Source organism: Athene noctua, chromosome 5 (assembly GCF_965140245.1).
Source record: "Athene noctua chromosome 5, bAthNoc1.hap1.1, whole genome shotgun sequence".
Lineage (NCBI taxonomy): Eukaryota > Metazoa > Chordata > Aves > Strigiformes > Strigidae > Athene > Athene noctua.
In genome coordinates this window covers 19,769,442-19,790,357 of record NC_134041.1, presented here as the reverse complement: position 1 = coordinate 19,790,357, position 20,916 = coordinate 19,769,442, and the positions used below count along the sequence as shown (strand labels likewise).

Below are 20,916 nucleotides of genomic sequence, written 5' to 3'. Positions count from 1 at the left end.
TCTCTGTGAGAAGCAGCTTCTCAGAAGTCCCAGATCTTGCATTCCTCCTCCATTTTTGCACCTTTTGGCATGGTAGGCTTAGATAAGCAGAACAAATCCCAAGCTATACTTTCAGTGGCCTGTGACTGTTTCAGCCTCATATTAGTAAGTACACTTACACAGGCTGCTGTGTGAGTATGCACATTGGTACTGGATTTGTGGCCTCACAAGACAGGCTTACAAGACTCACTGTTCCAAATAACTCAAAGTATTTGAGCTAAAGAGATGCCATTTGTATTTTCTTCTCCACTGTAATAGCTGTTTTCACGTAGAAGCTATACAAAACTCATCTGTATTTCTGATGTATTCACAGCTTCCCACTCTGTTGGACAGAAACTCACCAGGTGCTGACCTGAAGGCCTGGGGGAAGGCAATATCTAATGTCTCCCAAGCAGTGCAAAAGGTAAGTGGTCTAAAGAAAATCACTTTTCAGGGTAGTGCATATCCCTCCTTTTCCTTTTTTCTGTTTGTTAGTTACCTGCTTTATCAGAAAGAAAATAGACTTGCTTGGGAAGAGCTGATTCCTTAGAAATTCATTCTTCTCTCATTACAAAATAAATGTAGACATAAGCATTGGTGATTAAGAAGCATAATTTTCTCTGCAGAAAAGACATGAGAGAACAAGATCTGAAAATGGTGCCTGTGACCAGGACAAATATAAAAGGATGAGGTTCTGAGCGCATCCCTACTTCACCAGTCTGGGCACAACTGAGACCTCACCAGATACTATCCTCTTTTGAGGGTTGCGATTAACAAAGTCTTGTCTTACTGCAGCTAGCCAGGAAGCCAAGTGTTCAGGAACTTTTGTTGGTTCTGCAACCATTTATACAAGATGGAAGGCCAGAATCATTAGGCCATTTGGTGGGCTCCCTCTCTGCTATTTTCTGTGGCTACCCAGAAGGAGGTGGATCCAGAGTGCTTTCCTTCAACTGGTATGAAGATAATAACTACAAAGCTTTCCTGGGGATTGACTCAACAAGAAAGAAATCCAGTTATCTTTATGATAATACAACCAGTAAGTTTTTCCACCAAACCATTACAAAGTCTGTAGACAGTTGCAACTTATGTTCGAATAACAATTTTAAGCAATTGATTCAGGAAATTAGAGACAGGTAAAATGATTTTACTTCATACTTACTTCATAGCTCTAAGCAGAAAAGCCCAGGAATTGAGAATTAATGGAAATATGCATTTGCTTTCTGTATGAAGGCATAAACATCGTCATGATCATAATTAAGACAGTCCCTCTGTCTATCTTCTCATATATACTACTGATATCAGGAAGAACTAGATTCTTCTGAATGGGGTTCAGGAAAATACAGTGCCGCATTCTGGAATTACTTTTCTCCAATATATATTTTTTAAAAGTCTTCCAACTTTTGACATAGCGCTTAGGGATATGGTGTGGTTGGGAACTGTCAATGTTAGGTAAATGGTTGGACTGGACGATCTTCAAGGTCTTTTCCAACCTCCAGTCCAATAGTTTATACTGTGTAAGAATTAACCACTAATAGGAGAAAAACCAGCTTCATATCAGCATCATCTACAATACAAAGAAGATAAGTCAAAAGAGAAAAGCAATTAGAGCTCCAAACTGCTCAGTGAGATCTGAGCTGTCTAGTTTCCTTCCATCTGAAATAACTTATTTATAACAGCAGCTTTCAAAGGGTTACATTTATTTGTTTGCTCTTCCAATTTCCATGGTGCCTACTTTACAACTCCAATATCTACTTCATAGTCTTTTCTATCTGTTCAGATGTTGTGCTTCTACATTACAGAATGTGCTTAACCCATTCAGATACAAAATGCTTTAAACTGTCCATATTGCCAGTAAAAAGCCCTGAAGGACATTATGATAGGCTTTGAGTACGAGTTGCATAAATACTGTCTGTCTTTTTTTCTGTCTTTAGCACCCTTTTGTAATGCATTGATCCAGAACTTGGAATCAAACCCTTTAACCAAAATAGCCTGGAGTGCTGTGAAGCCCCTGCTGATGGGAAAAATTCTCTTTGCTCCTGATTCACCTTCTGTACGGCAAATCCTAAAAAATGTGAGAAGTTCTGAAATACAAAAACATATATTTCTAAAAAATTGCAGTGTAAGAAACATCTTTTGAAAAACAGTGACCCAGCTACCTCAACCTAGTTAGATTTTCTTCTCAGAACTCCATTTGTTCTGATGGTCATCAGAGGAGAGACAGTTAATCTTTGTTTAAAAAACAGGAGACAGATCTTCATTGATTCATCCCATCTCGGTCCATACAACATGCTTTTTTCCAGCTCAAGTAGCCTTTTGTTGGCATGATTCCACACTTACACTAGTTAAAATAGTAACTTTTATATATATTTTATACATGTATGGACATCAGCAGCTATGTGCAGTAAATATTTGAATGGGGCAGCTATGAGCCTTGGATAAACTCATTGAGACATAACACTAAGAGATCACAAACCAATAGCAACATCATGGTTTAGTATTATATATTGCAATGACAAATATTTTTCATTTCATAAAAATAGGATGGAGCCTGGACTTTTCAGTGAAGTGCATGAAGTTGAGTTAAATGAATTTGAGCAGTTAAATCAAGGTTGTGTATGACCTAGCTGTTGGCCATCTCATAACCAGCAATTCACTCAGAACATCTATGTAAGGCACAGAAAAACTGCTGCTCATAGTTCACACAGGAAAACATCAGATTTAGAGCAGCCCAAGGTTTCAAATCTTAACTAAGACTTATCTGTCTTCTTCAGCTGCCTCCCATTTATTCATCTACACACATCATCATCAGTTGAGGGAAAGAGAGGAAGAAATTCTAGCTAAAACCTGAGTATTTAAAGGAATTTAAGTTAACTGGGGTTATTTTTTCCTTTACACTTGTTTGTTGCACTTGTTTTTTCCATTACATATACAACAAAAATTTATCCTTTGATTCCTGTTGGATTTTACAAATTCTTTTTCTGAGAATTATAAAAATTTCTGCTATTTTAACAAGTTTATTAAGTATTGAAGGTAAAAACTACAACATTTTTAAGTTAGAGGTTTCACTGTCACTGAATGGCTGGATCATCAATTCTGTTTATCTCCTTAGCTTTCTAACACTCTTTTCTGCTGTTTTATTCCTCAGGCAAACTCCACTTTTGAGGAGCTTGAACGCCTCAGACTGTTGACCAAAGCTTGGGTAGAAATAGGACCTCAGCTGTGGTACTTCTTTCAAAACAGCCTGCAAATGAATATGATCCGTGTATGTTATAACTGAGCAGGGGTCCTTAGTAAGAGCAGTCTTTCACCATCGTTTATTTTTACTAAGGGAGAAGAGAGTTTATTTGAAAGGTTTGGCTGGAAGCACAGCCTTTGCTGCAAGAAATCTGTGGCCTTTAAGGCTGTTGGACTGGTTACTGGGCTTGGTTTGAAGTCTAGTCTTAGATGCATTACAGTCTCTGTGACAGAATGTCAGATCCGGACGGAATCTAGAATCTGGCTAATGACTTCTTAATAAAGGCGGCAATTGCTGTTTAACTGTCTCTCCAAAATATCCTTCAAGAACAGACAACTTGATTTTCTTGGGTTCTGCGTAGGCAAAGAAGGCAGTAAGACCATGTTTTTGTTGGGCCCAGCAATTTACTGTCTTGGGGAATTGCTTATTTCCACACCTCTTAGATTTGGCTTTGATCAGCTGCAAGTAATATCTGTAGTTAAAGTTTATAAAGCAGTTTATACTAGAGAAAACATTTGGGTTTCCATAATCTTCTATATTAGATTAGGCATTTATTACATTTATCCTCTTGCTTATAAAGAAACAAGGTAATAAGTAGTCAAGACTAAATTTCTTCTCATCTGTTCTTCAAGTCTCACCTCCAGTTCACTTGTGCAGTTGACCATTTATAAAATTAGTTCCCTAGCATACTCTTTTGTACTACTTTATAGCTGAGAAAGAGCTATGGAAACAGAAAGCTTACTCACTAAACAGGACATGTGAAGAGAATCATTGTAGTGAAGCTGTCCTGATGTGTTTCCTCAGGACTCTCTGAAGCATCCTACAGTGAGGGACTTCTTGAACAGCCAGCTGGGTGCTGAAGGCTTAACTGCTGAACACCTAATTAACTTTCTCCACAATGGGTCTCCAGGGAGCCGGGAGAAGGGAATGGCAGACTTTGACTGGCGGAACATCTTCAGTGCTGCAGACCAAGCTCTGCGTTTGCTCAGTCAGTATCTGGAGGTAAGGTCAGCCCTCCCACTGCTGGGAATACTTGTAGAGAATATCTTAAAGCAGAGTAGGCAGTGCTTGGGGTCTATGGCAACAGACAAGAAGGTTAAAATCATAAGACATCTCCATTTGTTTCAAATTCAATCTCAATATTAAAAGCACGTTTTAAAAATAATACAGCAGTACAAGAACATGAATACTTATTGCTATGAAAAAAGCCTTCAATTTGATGATCCTCAAATACTATATTCAAAATGCTGGTTGAATGTCTGAACACACTTTGATGCTGAGATGCAGAAGATGAATGCAAAACCTCAAGGAAACATTTTTTCTGTAAGTACTAATAACTGCCAGGCCACTAATTTCAGCAAGACCAGGACCAGAGAAGCTAATATTTTTCAGTAAGTCCCCCTTCAGGTTTTCAAGCACCTGCTCAAAATTCCTTTGAAACCAAGGAGGGAGTTTCCACTTGTTCTGTAGCCACTTCTGACAAGGTGTCTGTTTGTCTTTTCTGGAATCTGTACCTGCCTTCTCTATGGTGGTGTGTTTTCAGTGGGATTCTGAGGCTTTTTGAGAGTCACAGTGCAGGAAGTGAGGTGGTTTAATACATAAATAAAAAGTGCTAAAAATGTAGAGGAAAAAAATATCAAGCTACTATAAAAACACTTTGAAGATACTTTGAGTAAGAGGCTACTGTGGTATGGGCAATCTACCTTACTGATGAATTCATCAGACTCAGACTAAGTCCAGTGCAAAAAAAGTTATATTTTTTTTAGAGGGCTAGGCAAACTGCTGCATCCATTCCTTCCCAGAGCTGGGTAAATGACACAAGGAGTGTTTTGCAGTTTGATTTGGTTTTTTTTCTTTTATCCTTTATATTTCTGACTGCAGGTAGAAGAAAAAATGTGTTTGGAACTGGACCTGAGATGAGGTGGATTCCTACTTAGATAAATGAAATGCTAACTCTTCTTTGTAAACTTGGGAACCCTACAGTGTTGCAAATTAACTCTGAGAGTTTTAAAAAAGGTATTGCTGTTGGCAGTAATATTTATACTTGGGAACTCAACAGAATCTCTCACATGAGGTTCAGGGTCTTTATAGAGATGAGTTACATTTTATAAGCATCTCTGAAAGAAAAGTAAATGTTTAGTTATTATTTCATGGTTAAGCTGAGCCTCAAGCTCATGGAGAAAATTCTGTTGCTATCTGTAAGCAACAGAACCAAGTCTAGCTTTCCTAATACCACTTCCAGTTCTTTCTAAAAGACCATTCATGCCCAGGAAAAAGGCAGGATCTTAAGAGTTTATCTGCTTTCCTATAGCTATCAAAAGAGGGAATAATAAACCTTTTGCACAAAGCTCTGCTGATTCTTCTGATTATCTTTTGCATCATATTAACAGAATTATTTCTTACTTAAGCTGAGTGAAATACATTGCTTGCAGCAGGTCGTTGCTGGAACATCCACAATATCAGGACAGTTACTGTACCTGGTAATAGGTCTTTGTGTCCTGAAGTTCTCTGTAATGAGCTTATTTTTTTTAAGTCTGCTGTTTGCACTGAGTTGTTTGCATTTGAGAATGTTTTCACATTGTGCCAAGCACAAGAGAACAAATAGCTCCTTTTCAGACACTCTACTCCTTACCATAGTATGCAATAAGGAGAGGCTGTGCTGCCAGCAACTATCTTTGGAGACTCCAGATCTCTGCTGCAAGCTGTGGTGCAGCTGAGAATCCCACAAATTATGCAGTGGCTGCTCATCCTCACCACCCCAAGAATTTCCTGTTCTTCCCTTTGATTACCTTAGGCCACAGAACAGCTAAACTGTTAGTGAGAGCTACCTGGTCACCTCTTTATGCTTATTATTTTCTGGTTTTATCTTCCAAAACTGTTCTTAGTATTTTAGTTTTGGTTTTTCCATCTTCATTGGACCATTTTAAATTGCTAAATAATTACTGGGAGAAGGTCTGAAATAAATTTCCCCAAGTGGTTGATGAATTTTGGTATAGTGAGGTTTATGATGGACAAGCTATGTTGCAATTCACTGAAGAAAAGCCTAGGTAGAGCATACAGCCTTTGTTTTGAATGCAATTAATGTTAAGAGAACAAATTCTAGCTTTTGGCTAGTAGATTACAATATAAAATCTGTTTTCACTTTCTGATTATGTGAATTCTTGCAACACTGGTGTCTTAGCCAATGTTCTTATACAAGCTTTGGTTTCCTTCTACTCACGCAGAAGATCTATAAGCATTTGTGTTTTCTGTTTTGAACACTTGCTGCTTCCTTGACTGGACCCCTGTGTAAGAGCTTATATTGCTCCTTAGCCCAGTCCTGACACTGTCTATTTTGCAGTGAAAATCTAGACAAGATCACTTGTCCGTCAGTACTTTGCAGTGCTATTCCCACAGATTCCCCTGGAGAACTTAATGAGTTCAGCTGCAGTGGCAACAAGTACCTTGAAAGTTATTTCTCATAACAAAGAAACAGCAAATAGTTGTCCAGGCACTATAAAGACAAGTTTCCAGAACAGGACTTTACTGTGGAAACACTGACACCTGGGCAAGAAATAAACTGAGTCCCAGAACTCAGTTAACTATGTGGGATAAACATATCCCTAAAAAATTAATATAAGCTGAGCCTTTAGTCTAATTTGATTTCTCTACCAACATACAAATCAGAAAGCTTTTCTGCCTTATTTTACTTTTTGATATGAAATTCTATGTAGTGTAATTTTGTAAAGCAAACTAGGAGAATGGACATTAGCAAAACACCAGAAAGAGTAAAGCTACAAAATAATGAAGTTATCAATTTAAGCAGTTTTATTTTGCTGCCAGTGAAAAATATATTTTCATATAGATGCCATTAAACTGTGGTACTACAAATTTCAAAGGAAACAGCTCACGATTTATCACAGGGAAACATTAAATAAAGGAGTCTTTAAGATGTCTGCCCATTAAATAACAAGTTGCCTGTGTGAGCACTTTGGTGTGGAATAATTTTTGGTTATTGACCTGCAAGAGATGATCAAGAAGATAAGATCAAGCAAGTTAGCCTCCTGGAATTTTATGAAGTAATGTATTTCAGTAAGTATCTTCCCACTCCAGCGGGGGGTTAAATACTTCTACTCTCTGCTAATGTCTTGCCTGTTCTGAAGGGTACAAACTAAATATACAAACATCAGTCAGTTTGCAGACAACACCAAGTTGGGTGGGAGTGTTGATCTGCTCGAGGGTAGGGAGGCTCTGCAGAGAGACCTGGACAGGCTGGAGCCATGGGCTGAGGCCAACTGGAGGAGTTTCAATAAGGCCAAACGCCAGGGGCTGCCCTTGGGCCTCAACAACCCCCAGCAGCGGCACAGGCTTGGGGAGGAGTGGCTGGAGAGCTGCCAGTCAGAGAGGGACCTGGGGGTGTTGATTGACAGCTGGCTGAACAGGAGCCAGCAGTGTGCCCAGGTGGCCAAGAAGGCCAATGGCATCCTGGCTTGTGTCAGCAATGGCGTGGCCAGCAGGGACAGGGAAGGGATCTTACCCCTGTACTCGGCACTGGTGAGGCCGCACCTCAATTCCTGTGTTCAGTTTTGGGCCCCTCGCTACAAAAAGGACATTGAATGACTCGAGCGTGTCCAGAGAAGGGCAACGGAGCTGGTGCAGGGTCTGGAGCACAGGTCATATGAGGAGCGACTGAGGGAACTGGGGGGTTTAGTCTGGAGAAGAGGAGGCTGAGGGGAGACCTCATCACCCTCTACAGCTACCTGAAAGGAGGGTGCAGAGAGCTGGGGATGAGTCTCTTTAACCAAGTAACAAGCGATAGGACAAGAGGTGATGGCCTCAAGTTGCACCAGGGAAGGTTTAAACTAGTTGTCAGCAAGTATTTCTTTCCAGAAGGGGTTGTTAGGCGTTGGAATGGGCTGCCCAGGGAGGTGGTGGAGTCCGCATGCTGGGGGTGTTTAAGAGTAGAGTCGACATAGTGCTGAGGGATATGGTGTAGTTGGGAACTGTTAATGTTAGGTTAATGGTTGGTCTGGATGATCTTCAAGGTATTTTCCAGCCTAGACAATTCTGTGATTCTGTGATCAGTCTGTAATTTTATAGATAACTAATGATAGAGTTTGTAGTGTTCACAATCTTTTTGTCTTACAATGCCTGTTAAGTAGGAGTTAAATGGGTGGATATAAAGGAATTAGATTTTGATGATTTGGTGTCTTGTATATGGAGTGATAACATTTCACAATAATGACAGAGACTAAGAAGGAACACAGTTTGCTGTGAAGGATAAACTGCATTTTATTATTGAGGTAGCATGTTAAGCCAGCAGGTTAATCACATGTCAGAATTCAGTAGGGACACAATATTATCGGTAAGATCAATTGACTAGTTGACTGGCATTAAATAGGAATAAATGCCTAAATACCTAAGAGACTTTGAGATTCAAATTTATGCTCTGACTTGCCCAGCACTTCACATGACAAAGTGCTTTTCAGCTAAAGTCCATGGCTAATGTCCTTTTCTTATGGATAAGTCATACTTTAGTTCCCTGGTGTTCACTCAGGCACTTCCTAGGCTGAAAAAAAAGTCTCAAAACTTGAAAAAGGGTAGTGTTTTGATTCAACTAGGCTGCTAAAAAGCTCTTGTAGCCAGATTTACTTTATAGCTGAGTTAATTTTATCTCCCAGATGCAGACTATGGGACAGTTCCAGATGTTGGGACCTCATCTGTGCTGCAGCTTTAGCCTTTCCAATTCAGATATTTGTCTTTTTGAAGGACCCTTCCAAGTATAGTCTGAGTGACAGAGTTCACGTTTCCATGGTTGGATGATTACAGTGGCTTAAATATATTTTTAAAAAATATTTCATTCTATCTGATTAGGAAACATGGCACCATAGGCTTTGGCTGAACCTAGTACTGGCTATATGTTTAGTACAGGTACATCTAAATTTGCTGTCATACTTAAATTGCAACAGCAGCTCCTGTTTTAGTGGCCAGCCTCACTCGATTTCTTACTTATCAAGATAGACATTTCTTGAGCTTGGAGGAAGCAATCCTTCAATATCAGGAATAAGCTGCTTTCAGAATTATCTCATCCACTCGCATTGACCACAGCAATGCTAAATCTAAGGTTTACAGGTTTTGTTAGGGAGAATTATGTTTCTGAGCTTGTATTGATAATGTTGTGTGTTTTGAATTTGTCATAAGAATTAGACTAAGAATGAGGAAGCTTTCAGGAAGGATGAGAGAATCATCTTTTAATAGTTTCAGCATAAGCTTTTAAAGCTGAAAATAGCAACTACTTGAGATGAACCTACCTCCCTTTTCTGTTATCACCAATGTTTGCTTTAATGTATACTTCTTACTAGTTTATTCCCATGTGGTTTTTCTCTTTGTGATTATTTGTAGTGCTTGACCTTGGATAAGTTTGAAGGTTATCTTGATGAAACTCAACTGACTCATCAAGCCCTTCGTCTGCTGGAGAAAAACAAATTCTGGGCAGGTGTGATTTTTCCAGACATAGGGCCTACAACCAGCAGTCTTCCACGACATGTGAAATACAAGATCCGGATGGACATAGATGCAGTGGAGAAAACAAACAAAATCAAAGACAGGTAAGTGATGGTTCCTTCTCAGATCTTGCCTGCCATAAGATAAGAGACATAAGGACATTAGAACCTGCATTGGATACATGCATGAAATCCAACTGTATTCACCAACAGTCAGTATGTAATGCAGTGCAGAATCTGTCTGCAGTTGCCAGGTACTGACACAAGTGATATCACTCTTGTAACAGGCCAGGCAGTGGGTAGGTGCATGGATACACAACAAAGGGGATGTCTCTGCTCAGAATCTATTCAGTAACCTACTTAAGGTTTTTTTTGGCTCTATCGCTGGGAGAGGCAGACAAGGAAGACGCGGCTCTCCTCCACCTGGACAGCAGAATTCTGCTGTTCCTCCTCAAGTCCCCCTCAAATGGACTCACTCAAAGGGTAGCAGAAATAATTTCCCAGAATTGTCTACACAGAGGAATATGATGGTGTCTGGTAGTTGCAGTCTAGCTGTTCCAGTTTAATCTCCAAGGATACTGTATTCCAAATACAGTTATTTCTATTGTAGAACAGTTACTCTGCTACATAATTAATTTATGTACATTTGTCGTGGTTTTAACCTGTCTGGCAGCCAAACACCATGCAGCCACTTGCTTACCCTCCCCCATCCTGGGGAATGGAGGAGAGAATTGGAGGGGTGAAGGTAAGGAGACTTATAGGTTGAGATAAAAACAATTTAATAATTGAAATAAAATAAAAATAAAATAATAATTATAGTAATAGTAGTAATAATAGAAAATACAAATGAGTAATGTACAACGTGATTGCTCAACACCTGCCAGTTGATGCCCAGCCCATTTCCAGCTAGTGATCCCAGAGAAGTGAGAATCCTGAAACTGCAAACCCAAAAGCAAGAGTGAGCTTCCTGATCAACCCTCATCTATATACTGGCATAATGTTAGATGATATGGAATATTCCCTTAGTTAATTTGGGTCTGTTGCTTTGGCTCTGCTTCCTCACAGCTTCTTGTGTGCTACCCGCACACTAGCAGGACATGGGAAGTTGAAAAGTCCTTGATTTCTTAGCAACAACTAAAAACATCAGTGCATTATCAACATTCTTCTCACACCAAATCCCATACTGAATCCAAAACACAGCACTATTCTAGCTACTAGGAAGTTAAAACAAAAATTAACTTTATCCCAGTTGAAGCCAGGACATTTTTGGCCAAAATTGCTATTTTGTGTCAGTGTAGAGAAAATTAAAGGAAACAAAAAAACCTTCCAGGTCATACACTTTCTCAAACAATATGGCATGACAGATCAAAGTCTAGAAAAGACAACTCCAGGCAGTGCCTCTACAATTTCAGTACCTAAAATTGATTATTTATTTATTTTCCTCCTGTTTACCCAAGTGATTTCTATGTGAACTTTCTTTTGAGGTACTGGGTTCCTGGTCCAAGAGCTGATCCTGTGGATGATTTACGTTATATCTGGGGAGGCTTTGCGTATCTTCAAGACATGATTGAGCATGGGATTATAAAGACCCAGACCAACACTGAAGTGCCATTAGGAATTTATCTGCAGCAAATGCCATATCCATGTTTTGTGGATGATGTGTGAGTAAAAGCAGTTTATCTTAATTCTGATGAATATTTTGATTGCTGGGTGCTTTAAGACTCCCAAGCACTAGTTTTAATCCTAATCCTAAAGTATATATGCAAGAGCAATAACTGAGACATAACACTGAATTTGTCCTTATCCAGTCATAACCCAGACTCCAGAAGCCACCTTTGCCAAGATTCTGGCCCTAATTCCAACCCTGGCCTTTGCTGCATCAAGGCAACCAGTGGCCAGACCTGAAATGAACACAGAATACTGACTCCTTAAAAGCAGCAGTCTTCTTCCAGTTTAGCATATCACACAAAATCCAGAAAATAATTTGGGGCATTTTGGCCCTACTTTTCCAGGCAATAATAACAACCTAACCTAAACCATCACATTGATTACAGCTGAGAATCTCTTGTCAACAGGTCACCCTGACTGTAATGCTTTGATACCTAACAATGTCAGCCCTGGAGTTACCTCTGTGATTACACAGGAACCAGCAAAAATGTGATCTTTTAAAAAGTTTTTATCTAACTAAAACTAAGCCTCATGCTGTAGCATATGACCAGTGCCTGTAGCAAAACTGAACACAAAGCACTGACCCATGTCAGAACAAACACTGCATCCTTCAGTTAACTGTGTAGAATCCATTGAAGTGTAGTAAGCTTCTTTTCCCTAATTACATCTCTAAAACCCAGCTTTCTTGATATCCCAAGAATCATTTCCTAAAGAAAAATTGAACAGAAAATGCTTGTCCCAATGGAATTGATACCTCTCTTGCTATCTCTGCAAGTCTTGAAGAATCAAACAACCTGGTCTCTTCAAGTGTATTACCAAACCCTAACCCTAGAGGTAATCATATCATATCTAGATATATCAATACCCAAAACTGTAGGTTTTGGTCCTTGAGGACACATACAGGCCTCACAGAATCCCAAGACTGTGGCTGCAATTCATTATTGCAGGCAACAGGAGTTTGTTTTCCTGGTGAAAAGCAGAATAAAGAAGCTAAAGGAAAAACAGATTGTTTGTTGCTCTGTAACGAAAAAAGAGACTGTGCTCCTGGGTGTGGAGATTTCATGGCTCCATGGAGGCAGAGGGGCTGTGGATGCTGTGACTCCCATTGATAATGCCTGAACCAGCACATATGTTCCAGAATTTATGAAGTGGTGCCTCTTGCCTGTTCACAATGTGCCTGTTCCAGTGCTGCAGTCTGGGTTACTGCAACTGTCTTGGTATACCTTTCACTCAAAAAAGGGGAGAAAAAAAAAAAAAAGAATATAGAAGTAATTTCATTATTCTGTCAGTGTGCTCTGTGCAGGCAAATGCTAGTACTTCAGATAACAGCAGATTGCAGACATACATAATTTGACCTGTCATTCCCATCAGTCATTACCTGTTAGTCCGACAAAATGTCACCCTGGCAAGCCTGCTGTTTGTTTCTTCCCTACTGAGAATACTGCAGAGGCAGAAACTCCATCTGTGCTGAAGTCTTCTGAAGCCTGCAGCAGCCACACACAGTTCATGGCAGATATCCAAACCCAGTGATGGCCTCTGCAGAGAGCCTGCTTAAGTGAAACGTGCTAAGCGTGGATGTTGTGCTGTGCATGGCCAAGTGCTGGGTTACATGTGTCTACCAACAGGCAAAACCCAGTGTAACCCAGGACCATTCCACAAAAGCATGGCTTTGTTTCAGCAGGACAGATTGCTTTTCAGGAATTTTGGGGGAAAAAGTGAAAAATTTCCATTTGTTTTGACAATGGAGTATCTATGATAGCATATGGCAAAATGTAGGGCTCAGATTTAGGAAGCTGAAGGTTTTTTGCTCCTTTTTAGCAGCTCTAAACTTTTGGTCTTTAAAGAATCAGGTCCATTCAGTTTTCAGGGTAATTTAATCGAAAAATTACATTCCCAAATTCATAGAAAATGCTTTCGGCTCTTTCACCCCAAAATCTTTCTCACCCTGACAGCACTCTTGGAGCAGTGCTTCACCAAGGAGCATCTGCCAGGGCTGAGCAGCCATAGAGTCTGGGGGGAGGGATGTAGAAAGGGAGCAGCTCCTTCATCACAGCAGCCTGTCCCAGCACTGTTGTCCTGGAAGTGGTACTATGTGTTACAGTCCCAACACATTCCCTGAGTCATGGTTTGTATGAATTTCAGCAACCTTGCTGGCAGCATTTGAAGCTTTTAATGCTTTATTTGTTTAATTCTTTTGCCAGTGAATTTTAGGAGCATAAAAAGACAGTGACACTCCCAAATTGTTAACATCAGCATACATCTTAAAATATTCTGTGTACATCATAGTAGAAACATTATGGCAATGCACTGTGAGGAGAGATGTATTTTCATGAGTCACCACAAGTTTTGTAGCCTTCAGTAACCCTTAGAACCTATTTGTAAAACAGAAATAACATTTATCTGTCTCATGGGAGTGCAGCAATCATTAGTTCATTAATATTTAGGTTGCTTGTGAAGTTCACTAGCAACATGTTACTGATGTTTAGACTGAGAATTTCCAGTCCCACCTTTAATAAATGCATTCTTCTCCACCCCTTTTCCTTTTCATATCAATGTTTTTCTGTTTTACCTGAATTTAATTAATTTCTCCCTTCTTGCTTTGGTAGCTTCATGATCACCTTAAACCGCGCCTTTCCCATCTTCATGGTGCTGGCTTGGATATATTCAGTTTCCATGACTGTGAAGAGTATGGTGCTGGAGAAGGAAATGCGTCTGAAAGAGGCTATGAAGAACAGGGGTGTAACTAATGGGGTGATTTGGTGCACTTGGTTCCTAGACAGCTTTGTCATGATGGCTGTGAGCACGTTCCTCCTCACAGCACTGATTATGGTGAGGATTACCACTCTCAAGCTCACTGTTCTCTTTGCACTGCTCGTACCAGTTTGCTGTTGAGAAAGAATAGTGGCTATTCACAGGGAGATGTGGATGGCTGGTGGCCTGTTCTGATCACAGCATGCAGTAGGCACATGCTTTTAAGCAGATCTCATGACAGCATCAGCACTTGGCAGAGGCGGAAAGATATATCCACTAGTAAGATTTGTTGTGAGAGCCCCCACAAAACAATACATCAAGTTGATTACTCTGTATATTGTATTTCCTGTAGACAGAAGCACATCTCCCAATAAATAATAATTGTTGCTTTAAATAGAAGGGATGGTAATATGAAGAATTTTAATCTTGTAATTCACCATATGTGACTAATTTATGAAATTCAGTGCTTGCCTACTTAGAAATTATATCACTATTTCAATGGAAAAAGAGATTGCATGGACAGAAGTTTCAGGACAGCATTAAAAAAAAGGAAAAAACCACTCTTTTGCTTCTGTGAATCAGAATTGCTGTAATTTTTTGTAATTTTTTATAACAGTTTGTATGTTGTCTCTAAGGTCTACTTCTTATCTCTGTTGCCAGAGAATCAAGCTCCTCCTAGCTGCTGTATTTAGTTACATAAATCTGTAGCATTTTGATAAGGAAGACCCTTGCATCTTTTCTGAAGTGGGGAACTGGTATTGGTATAAATACATAGTTATGGTTCAATCCACTCAGTCTTATCAGCCTGCCCTGATGAGTTGTTCTGGTTCTTTGCAGTTCCATTACAGCTTGGTTGGATAGAGAAAGCTTACTTTAGTTGCTACACTGTTTTAATTAAAAATCAGGAGGTAGGTAATACCAGAGAGGAATGTGCTTATACCTATAATTTGCTTCCTTTCCTGGATTCCCTATGCCAGTGTCAGGCACCTTTGTAAATACATTCTTATGAGAGATTGTATCACTGTTGGTAGAGAAATCAGTCTCAGAGGCCCAGTGGGATGTTGCAACAATGTTGAGACCTATTTATGCCCTTATAGACCTATATGAGCCTTACATAAGGCTCAAAACCTTACTTGGAGTACTGTGTGCAGCTCTGGGGCCTCCAACATAAGAAGGACATGGAGCTGCTTTAGCACGTCCAGAGGAGGCCATGAAGATGATCAGAGGGCTGGAGCATGTCCCCTGTGAGGACAGGCTGAGACAGTTGGGTTTGTTCAGCCTGGAGAAGAGAAGGCTCTGGGGAGACCTTATAGCGGCCTTCCAGTGCTTAAAGGAGCCCTACAGGAAAGATGGGGAGGGGCTCTTTATCAGGTAGTGTAGGGATAGGACACTATCCCTACAGTAGGGGGTAACAGTTTTAAAGTGAGAGTAGATTTAGATTAGATATAAGGAAGAAATTCTTTACTGTGAGGGTGGTGAGACACTGGCACAGGTTGCCCAGAGAAGCTGTGGCTGCCCCCTCCCTGGCAGTGTTCAAGGCCGGGTTGGACGGGGCTTTGAGCAACCTGGGCTGGTGGAAGGTGTCCCTGACTGTGCCAGGGGGCTGGAACTAGGTGATCTTTAAGGTCCCTTCCAACCCAAACCATTCTGTGATTCTATGAAAACAAAGTTGAACTTAAAAAACAATGTTGAGACCTATTTATTAAGAGTAAATGGATAATCAGCAGCAGTCCATGCTCTTCTTGAGCTTTTAATCTACAAAAGCTCTAAGGAAGAAAGGTCAATAAAAGTTCACCCAGTGGGTGGGTTAGTACACAAGGATCCCTGAGAAACTGCACTTGGATTCCTCAGCTGTGATACCCTTCTGGAGTTTGAATATCATTTAGGTGCAGAAGCTTTATAGTTTTCCTGTTGTTTTTTTTTTTTAAGATGCATTTTGTCAGGTTTCCTTACATTGTTTTTCCTGCCCATCAAGCAAGTGGACTGAGGAGAAGATGAGATCAATGAAAATTTATTATGATAGTTTAAATAGTTTTATTTAATGTATAAATCTCCAAGCAGGCACATCTTGCTCAGAATCATTTGCTTATTAAGACAGGGACAGAATGTCTGTTTTCAATCAGTTACGATCTTATTTCAGTCATCAAATATGAATATGAATTCCACAGCCTATTGTACTCCCCTGAAGTCATAATCCAAGAGCAGGGATAAAGTTAGATGAAGGATTTGTTACTGTAATGACCTCAGGTGTTGAAACATTTCTGCCTGCGAGATTTAGAAGTCATATTAGGTAAGAAATATTGGCTTATTACTCATTACATGTTACATATCATTGGCAATTCTGACCTTTTCTGCTAGTTCAGAAAGTGGCAATACTTCTAAATTTTTCTGGTTTTCTTTTGCTTACAGTGCGGACAAGTACTACATTATAGTAGTCCACTTATCTTCTTTCTATTCCTACTGACATTCACCACAGCCACCATAATGCAGTGTTTCTTGTTCAGCACTTTCTTCTCCAAAGCAAATCTGGCAGCTGCCTGCAGTGGAGTCATCTACTTCACCTTGTACCTGCCCCACATTGTCTGCTTTGTCTGGCAAGACCGCGTGACTGTTAATCTGAAGATCCTAGCAGTAAGCCTTTCACTGATCATATTTTTTCACTGATACCATATTTTAGCCACCCTTCTCACTGTGCATATGAATAACAAAGCATTAAACACCTCTGCCTCTATGTTTTTTTGATTCAGAGAAAAAGACTTCTGAATCTCTCTCAAATAATTAGAGATTGCAAGTGAATAAGCCTTTAGCAGGCCTAGTGACCAAGAGAGATTTTCATGGCTTCTAGAAAATTCAATACAATTTATTTGACTTTTTGAATGCTAGGAAATCAGCATAATGTTCAAAAAGTTTTGAAAACTTCCTTATAAATCAAAGTAAATTTAACTTTTGGTATGTTTAATAAAGACAAAGGCAATTCACAAAATGGGGACAGTTATCTTTCTTGTGCTATAACCTAGTTAGCAGGGTAATATCTAAGGATGAGAAGATCTCAGGTTCACATTCCTTCTTTACCTGAATATAGAGTTGAGATTTGAACCCAAGTGGCAAAGCTCTGAGAAATACCTTCCATCTAAGAGTTTGCAGATACTCTCTGTGCAGTGCTTCCTTGTTGATTCTCTTCCATTATAGGTAAGATGCTTAACAATTCAGTGGAGCTGGAAACTTCTTGCTGTTTTTTTAAATGGAACTGTGAATTTACAGAATTATTCAGACTGAATTTTTGTTGCCCAATGAATCAGGAAGGGGAGCAGGTGTTTGAACCCAGTCTCATCATCTTTGCTAAGCATTTTAACAACCTAGGTAAAAGAGAAGTACTGTCTTCCTCTCTTATACTAGGAAATCTAATGAAAAAGGAAAATGAAAACACATTTTAAAAGCTGTAACTAGGTGTAAATATGGCTATGGATCAGCTTTCTGATGCACTATACAACTGTAATATATACCATTTTTAGTTGTACCAATTAAGGCAATAAAGTGCAAACCTTGATACTGTCATTAAGTCAGGAAATGAGTAGGGCTGGCCTCTGACAAATTCTGGTTTGAGAAGAAACCTTGAGACTAGCACACAGTCTGAGATAAAGACAACCCTCTTTTCACCCTAAAGTGAAGGAGGAGGCATCCGTGTAAAAAAGGATATTTGCTGGCTGGAAGCAATTAATATTTTTCTCTGTTGCTGATAACATTTGGTCTTACATTTGTTGTTTAAAAGTTAGTTTCTGAAGGAGAACTAATTACAGGGGATGGTAAGGGGCAGGGTCTGCATGTGTAGGGAACCTGAAGAAAAAAATAAAAGCTTTTAAGGACAAGTAAAGTAATTGAACAACTAATGTATTGCTGGAAATAAAACATTTTCTACTTAGCACACTGATAATGTCTCACTGAGAGTTGTTGGGATCCCTCTTGTCCATTTTCCTAAGGTCTAGCATTCCTTGCTGATCCTATGAAACAGCACTATATCACTCCCTGCTCTGTTTTTGCAGTGCAATGTTGGATACTATACTGGTTTATAAGTTTGTTGTGTGAGAACCAAGTAGCAGACACACTGGGAGGGTATGGTTGTGGTTTTCCTTGCCCTGAGCATCTGGTGTACTTTCTGTCATGTCACTCATAGTGGCCCTGCCACATACATACAGGAAATATTTTGTTTCTCCAAGATAGGCAGAGGTGTACACTGCAAACTTTCAGATGCATCTGTAGTATTTTCTGAACAGAGACATTAATGGAAAAAACAAGCTGTGAACATTGCCTGGTAGCAAAAGAAAGTATAGCCAAGGTTCAATTCAGTCTGTTATGGCTAAATACTGCTTAGAATTGCAGCCATTCAGAGGATTAAACATCCCAGTCCAATACAAAAGTGAAACTACTTTTCCCTGATCATTTGCTAGGCATTATCAAGTTTTGAAGTGCAGTCCCTAAAAGTCACTTTTTTGTGCTTGCTTTACAAAATATACTGAGTTGAATATCATTTTTCCTTTATTCCAGAGTTTGCTTTCTCAAGTAGCTTTTGGTTTTGGTACGGAATACTTGTCACGCTATGAAGAGCAAGGTCTTGGCCTACAGTGGGGTAACATCAGTACCAGTCCCTTGGAAGGAGATGAATATAGTTTCCTTTTTTCCATTAAAATGATGCTTTTTGATGCTTTTCTATATGGAATACTTTCATGGTATCTTGATAATGTTTTTCCAGGTATGTCAGTTTCTTATTCATAAAAAAGTAGTGGTAGTTGTTGTAAACTGTGTTAGTCTAATCAGTCTCTTGAGTATTTCTCTGTCAGAAAAGGGTATTGGACATGGTAGACCATGAGTTTTATCCAGTGTAGCACCACTGGTTTATTAAGGGCTTCCTCTTTCTCTCTTTTTCCTTTCTCCTATTTTAGTCCTGAAAAGAATGGAAAAGGAAGAAGAGTAAGGAGGATGCAGTTTCTGCTCCTGTTTTAAAATTTAAATACAAAATAAACCTACAAAAATGTCATCTGTTAAAAGACAATTTGTGTACATATTTTTATTTTGAGAAGTTTCAACCATTTCTAGTGAGAATTTTTTAAATTTTTTGAAAATATAGGAATAACACTTCTAGTTCACATATATACTATGGCCACATTAGGCCAACTGTTTCTTAAAGGTTGGTACGATTTCTTGAGACTATATCCTAGGTAGCTGTGAAAGTCCCTGTGTGGATTTATTTAATAACTAAATGGGAATCCTGGTTCTAGTGCAAGTTCACAAAAGGATTTTCTTTGTTATCAGTTGCAAAGTTTGGGAACTTTGTGAGAAAATGGTTTGTACTTGTAGCTTAAATTGTTACCTTGCTTCTTACTGAATATTGTTACTCTTATGCTGTACAAGCAAGGGAGCTTTCTTTTTGTTAATTTATTACTCCCACATGTGAACTGCAGTTCTAGAATTTCTTGGCAGATAGCTATCTTTTTTCTTTTTTTTCTTTTTTCTTTTTTTGCTTGAGTGGTTACTCAGAATTTGAGGTCTTGCAGATTTTCTAGCTATGAAGGAAAATGAATGATGGATAAGGTAAGATGGTGCTTGTCTGCACACATCACTTATAGTTAATCCAAATCAAGAAAAATCAAGCATTTGTTAAATGGTTTTAGCTGTGTCTGAGGATATTTTGCTTCAAAATTAAAATATGACCTTAAGTCTGCTTTGTGTCCTTACCAGTGAGGTATGCTACACCAAATTAATGCCTTTTCACTTTTTAAGAAATATGTCCTCACAAATAAGTTTAATGCTATTTTAAAATACTTATTTTCAAAGCTGATTTGCAGTAACTTTCCTAAAAGTTCCTCTTTGAAGAAGCCCGTGTTGCAACTCTGTTTATATAAAAAAGAATGAGCAATGTGTTATTTCCATGAACACAGCAGGAATTAAACATGAGTTTCTTTGCTCATAGATCCAAGTTGTTTTGTTTCAACTGGCACTTTACACAAAAGTAATGGCTCTCAGGGCTTCTGTTCATTAGCTTCAGTTCCTCCCAATATTTGCACTGAGTGTCTCCTTGGCTTTCTGCTCTTGTGTTTCTGTGAAATTTCTCATAGCATTTGTCTGTCACACAAATGCAGACCTACCAAATCAATGCTGTAGTCTTTGAGCTTATGATATGAGTTCCCTGGATAATCCTTTGAACCATATAGTTCAGCTCCTGCTCAAGTTTTCTCTGCAGCCAACCACTCATTGGCACCCTGGTCCTTTGGTTATTTGAGCATTCTGCTCCATAATGGAGCTGACTTGGGTTTTGCATTTATCCTGAATGAGAAGCAGTTGTTTTAGCCACCAGCTTCAAAGGGGCATAATCCAGTCCATAACAAGTGCAAGACAACTGCTTATGGATGCAGACAGAACTTTTGTGTGTATTAATGGGAGTGCAAGTGGTTGCCTGAAATACAGGTTATTTTTGGTAAGTCAGAAATAAGAAGACACTTTCATAAACAGTGGTTTTCAGTATAGAAAAACTGACTGTCTTTCAGTGAGCATCACAAATCCCCTTTGCTTATTTTGAATAAGTAGCACAAGGCCAGTAATATCTGGGTTCAAAAGGATGCAAGTCTTAAACATAGCAGCTCAAATCCCTGCATTCTGTAAATCAGTATGATCCAGGAAAGCAGTGTTGACTTGCACTGACTCTGATCTGGCCTGACAAGAACTGAAAATGTTATTGTACTTTGTCTTTTCAAAACAGAATTAACCTGT

The 20,916-nt window shown here is 39.2% G+C and overlaps 1 protein-coding gene across 2 annotated transcripts in view; it reads left to right on the top strand.

Annotated features, from left to right (window-relative positions):
• Nucleotides 1–20,916, top strand: part of ABCA4 (ATP binding cassette subfamily A member 4) — an 85,891-nt gene that overhangs the window by 26,226 nt on the left and 38,749 nt on the right. Inside the window, exons 9-18 of one of the 2 annotated variants that reach the window (XM_074906591.1) lie at nt 353–442; nt 814–1,054; nt 1,950–2,089; nt 3,164–3,280; nt 4,058–4,255; nt 9,635–9,840; nt 11,220–11,396; nt 14,010–14,232; nt 16,564–16,785; nt 18,697–18,901. In XM_074906591.1, the coding sequence (XP_074762692.1) occupies nt 353–442; nt 814–1,054; nt 1,950–2,089; nt 3,164–3,280; nt 4,058–4,255; nt 9,635–9,840; nt 11,220–11,396; nt 14,010–14,232; nt 16,564–16,785; nt 18,697–18,901 (1,819 nt within the window). The remainder of the gene's footprint in view (nt 1–352; nt 443–813; nt 1,055–1,949; nt 2,090–3,163; nt 3,281–4,057; nt 4,256–9,634; nt 9,841–11,219; nt 11,397–14,009; nt 14,233–16,563; nt 16,786–18,696; nt 18,902–20,916) is intronic. The other variant, XM_074906592.1, reaches the window with a different exon arrangement.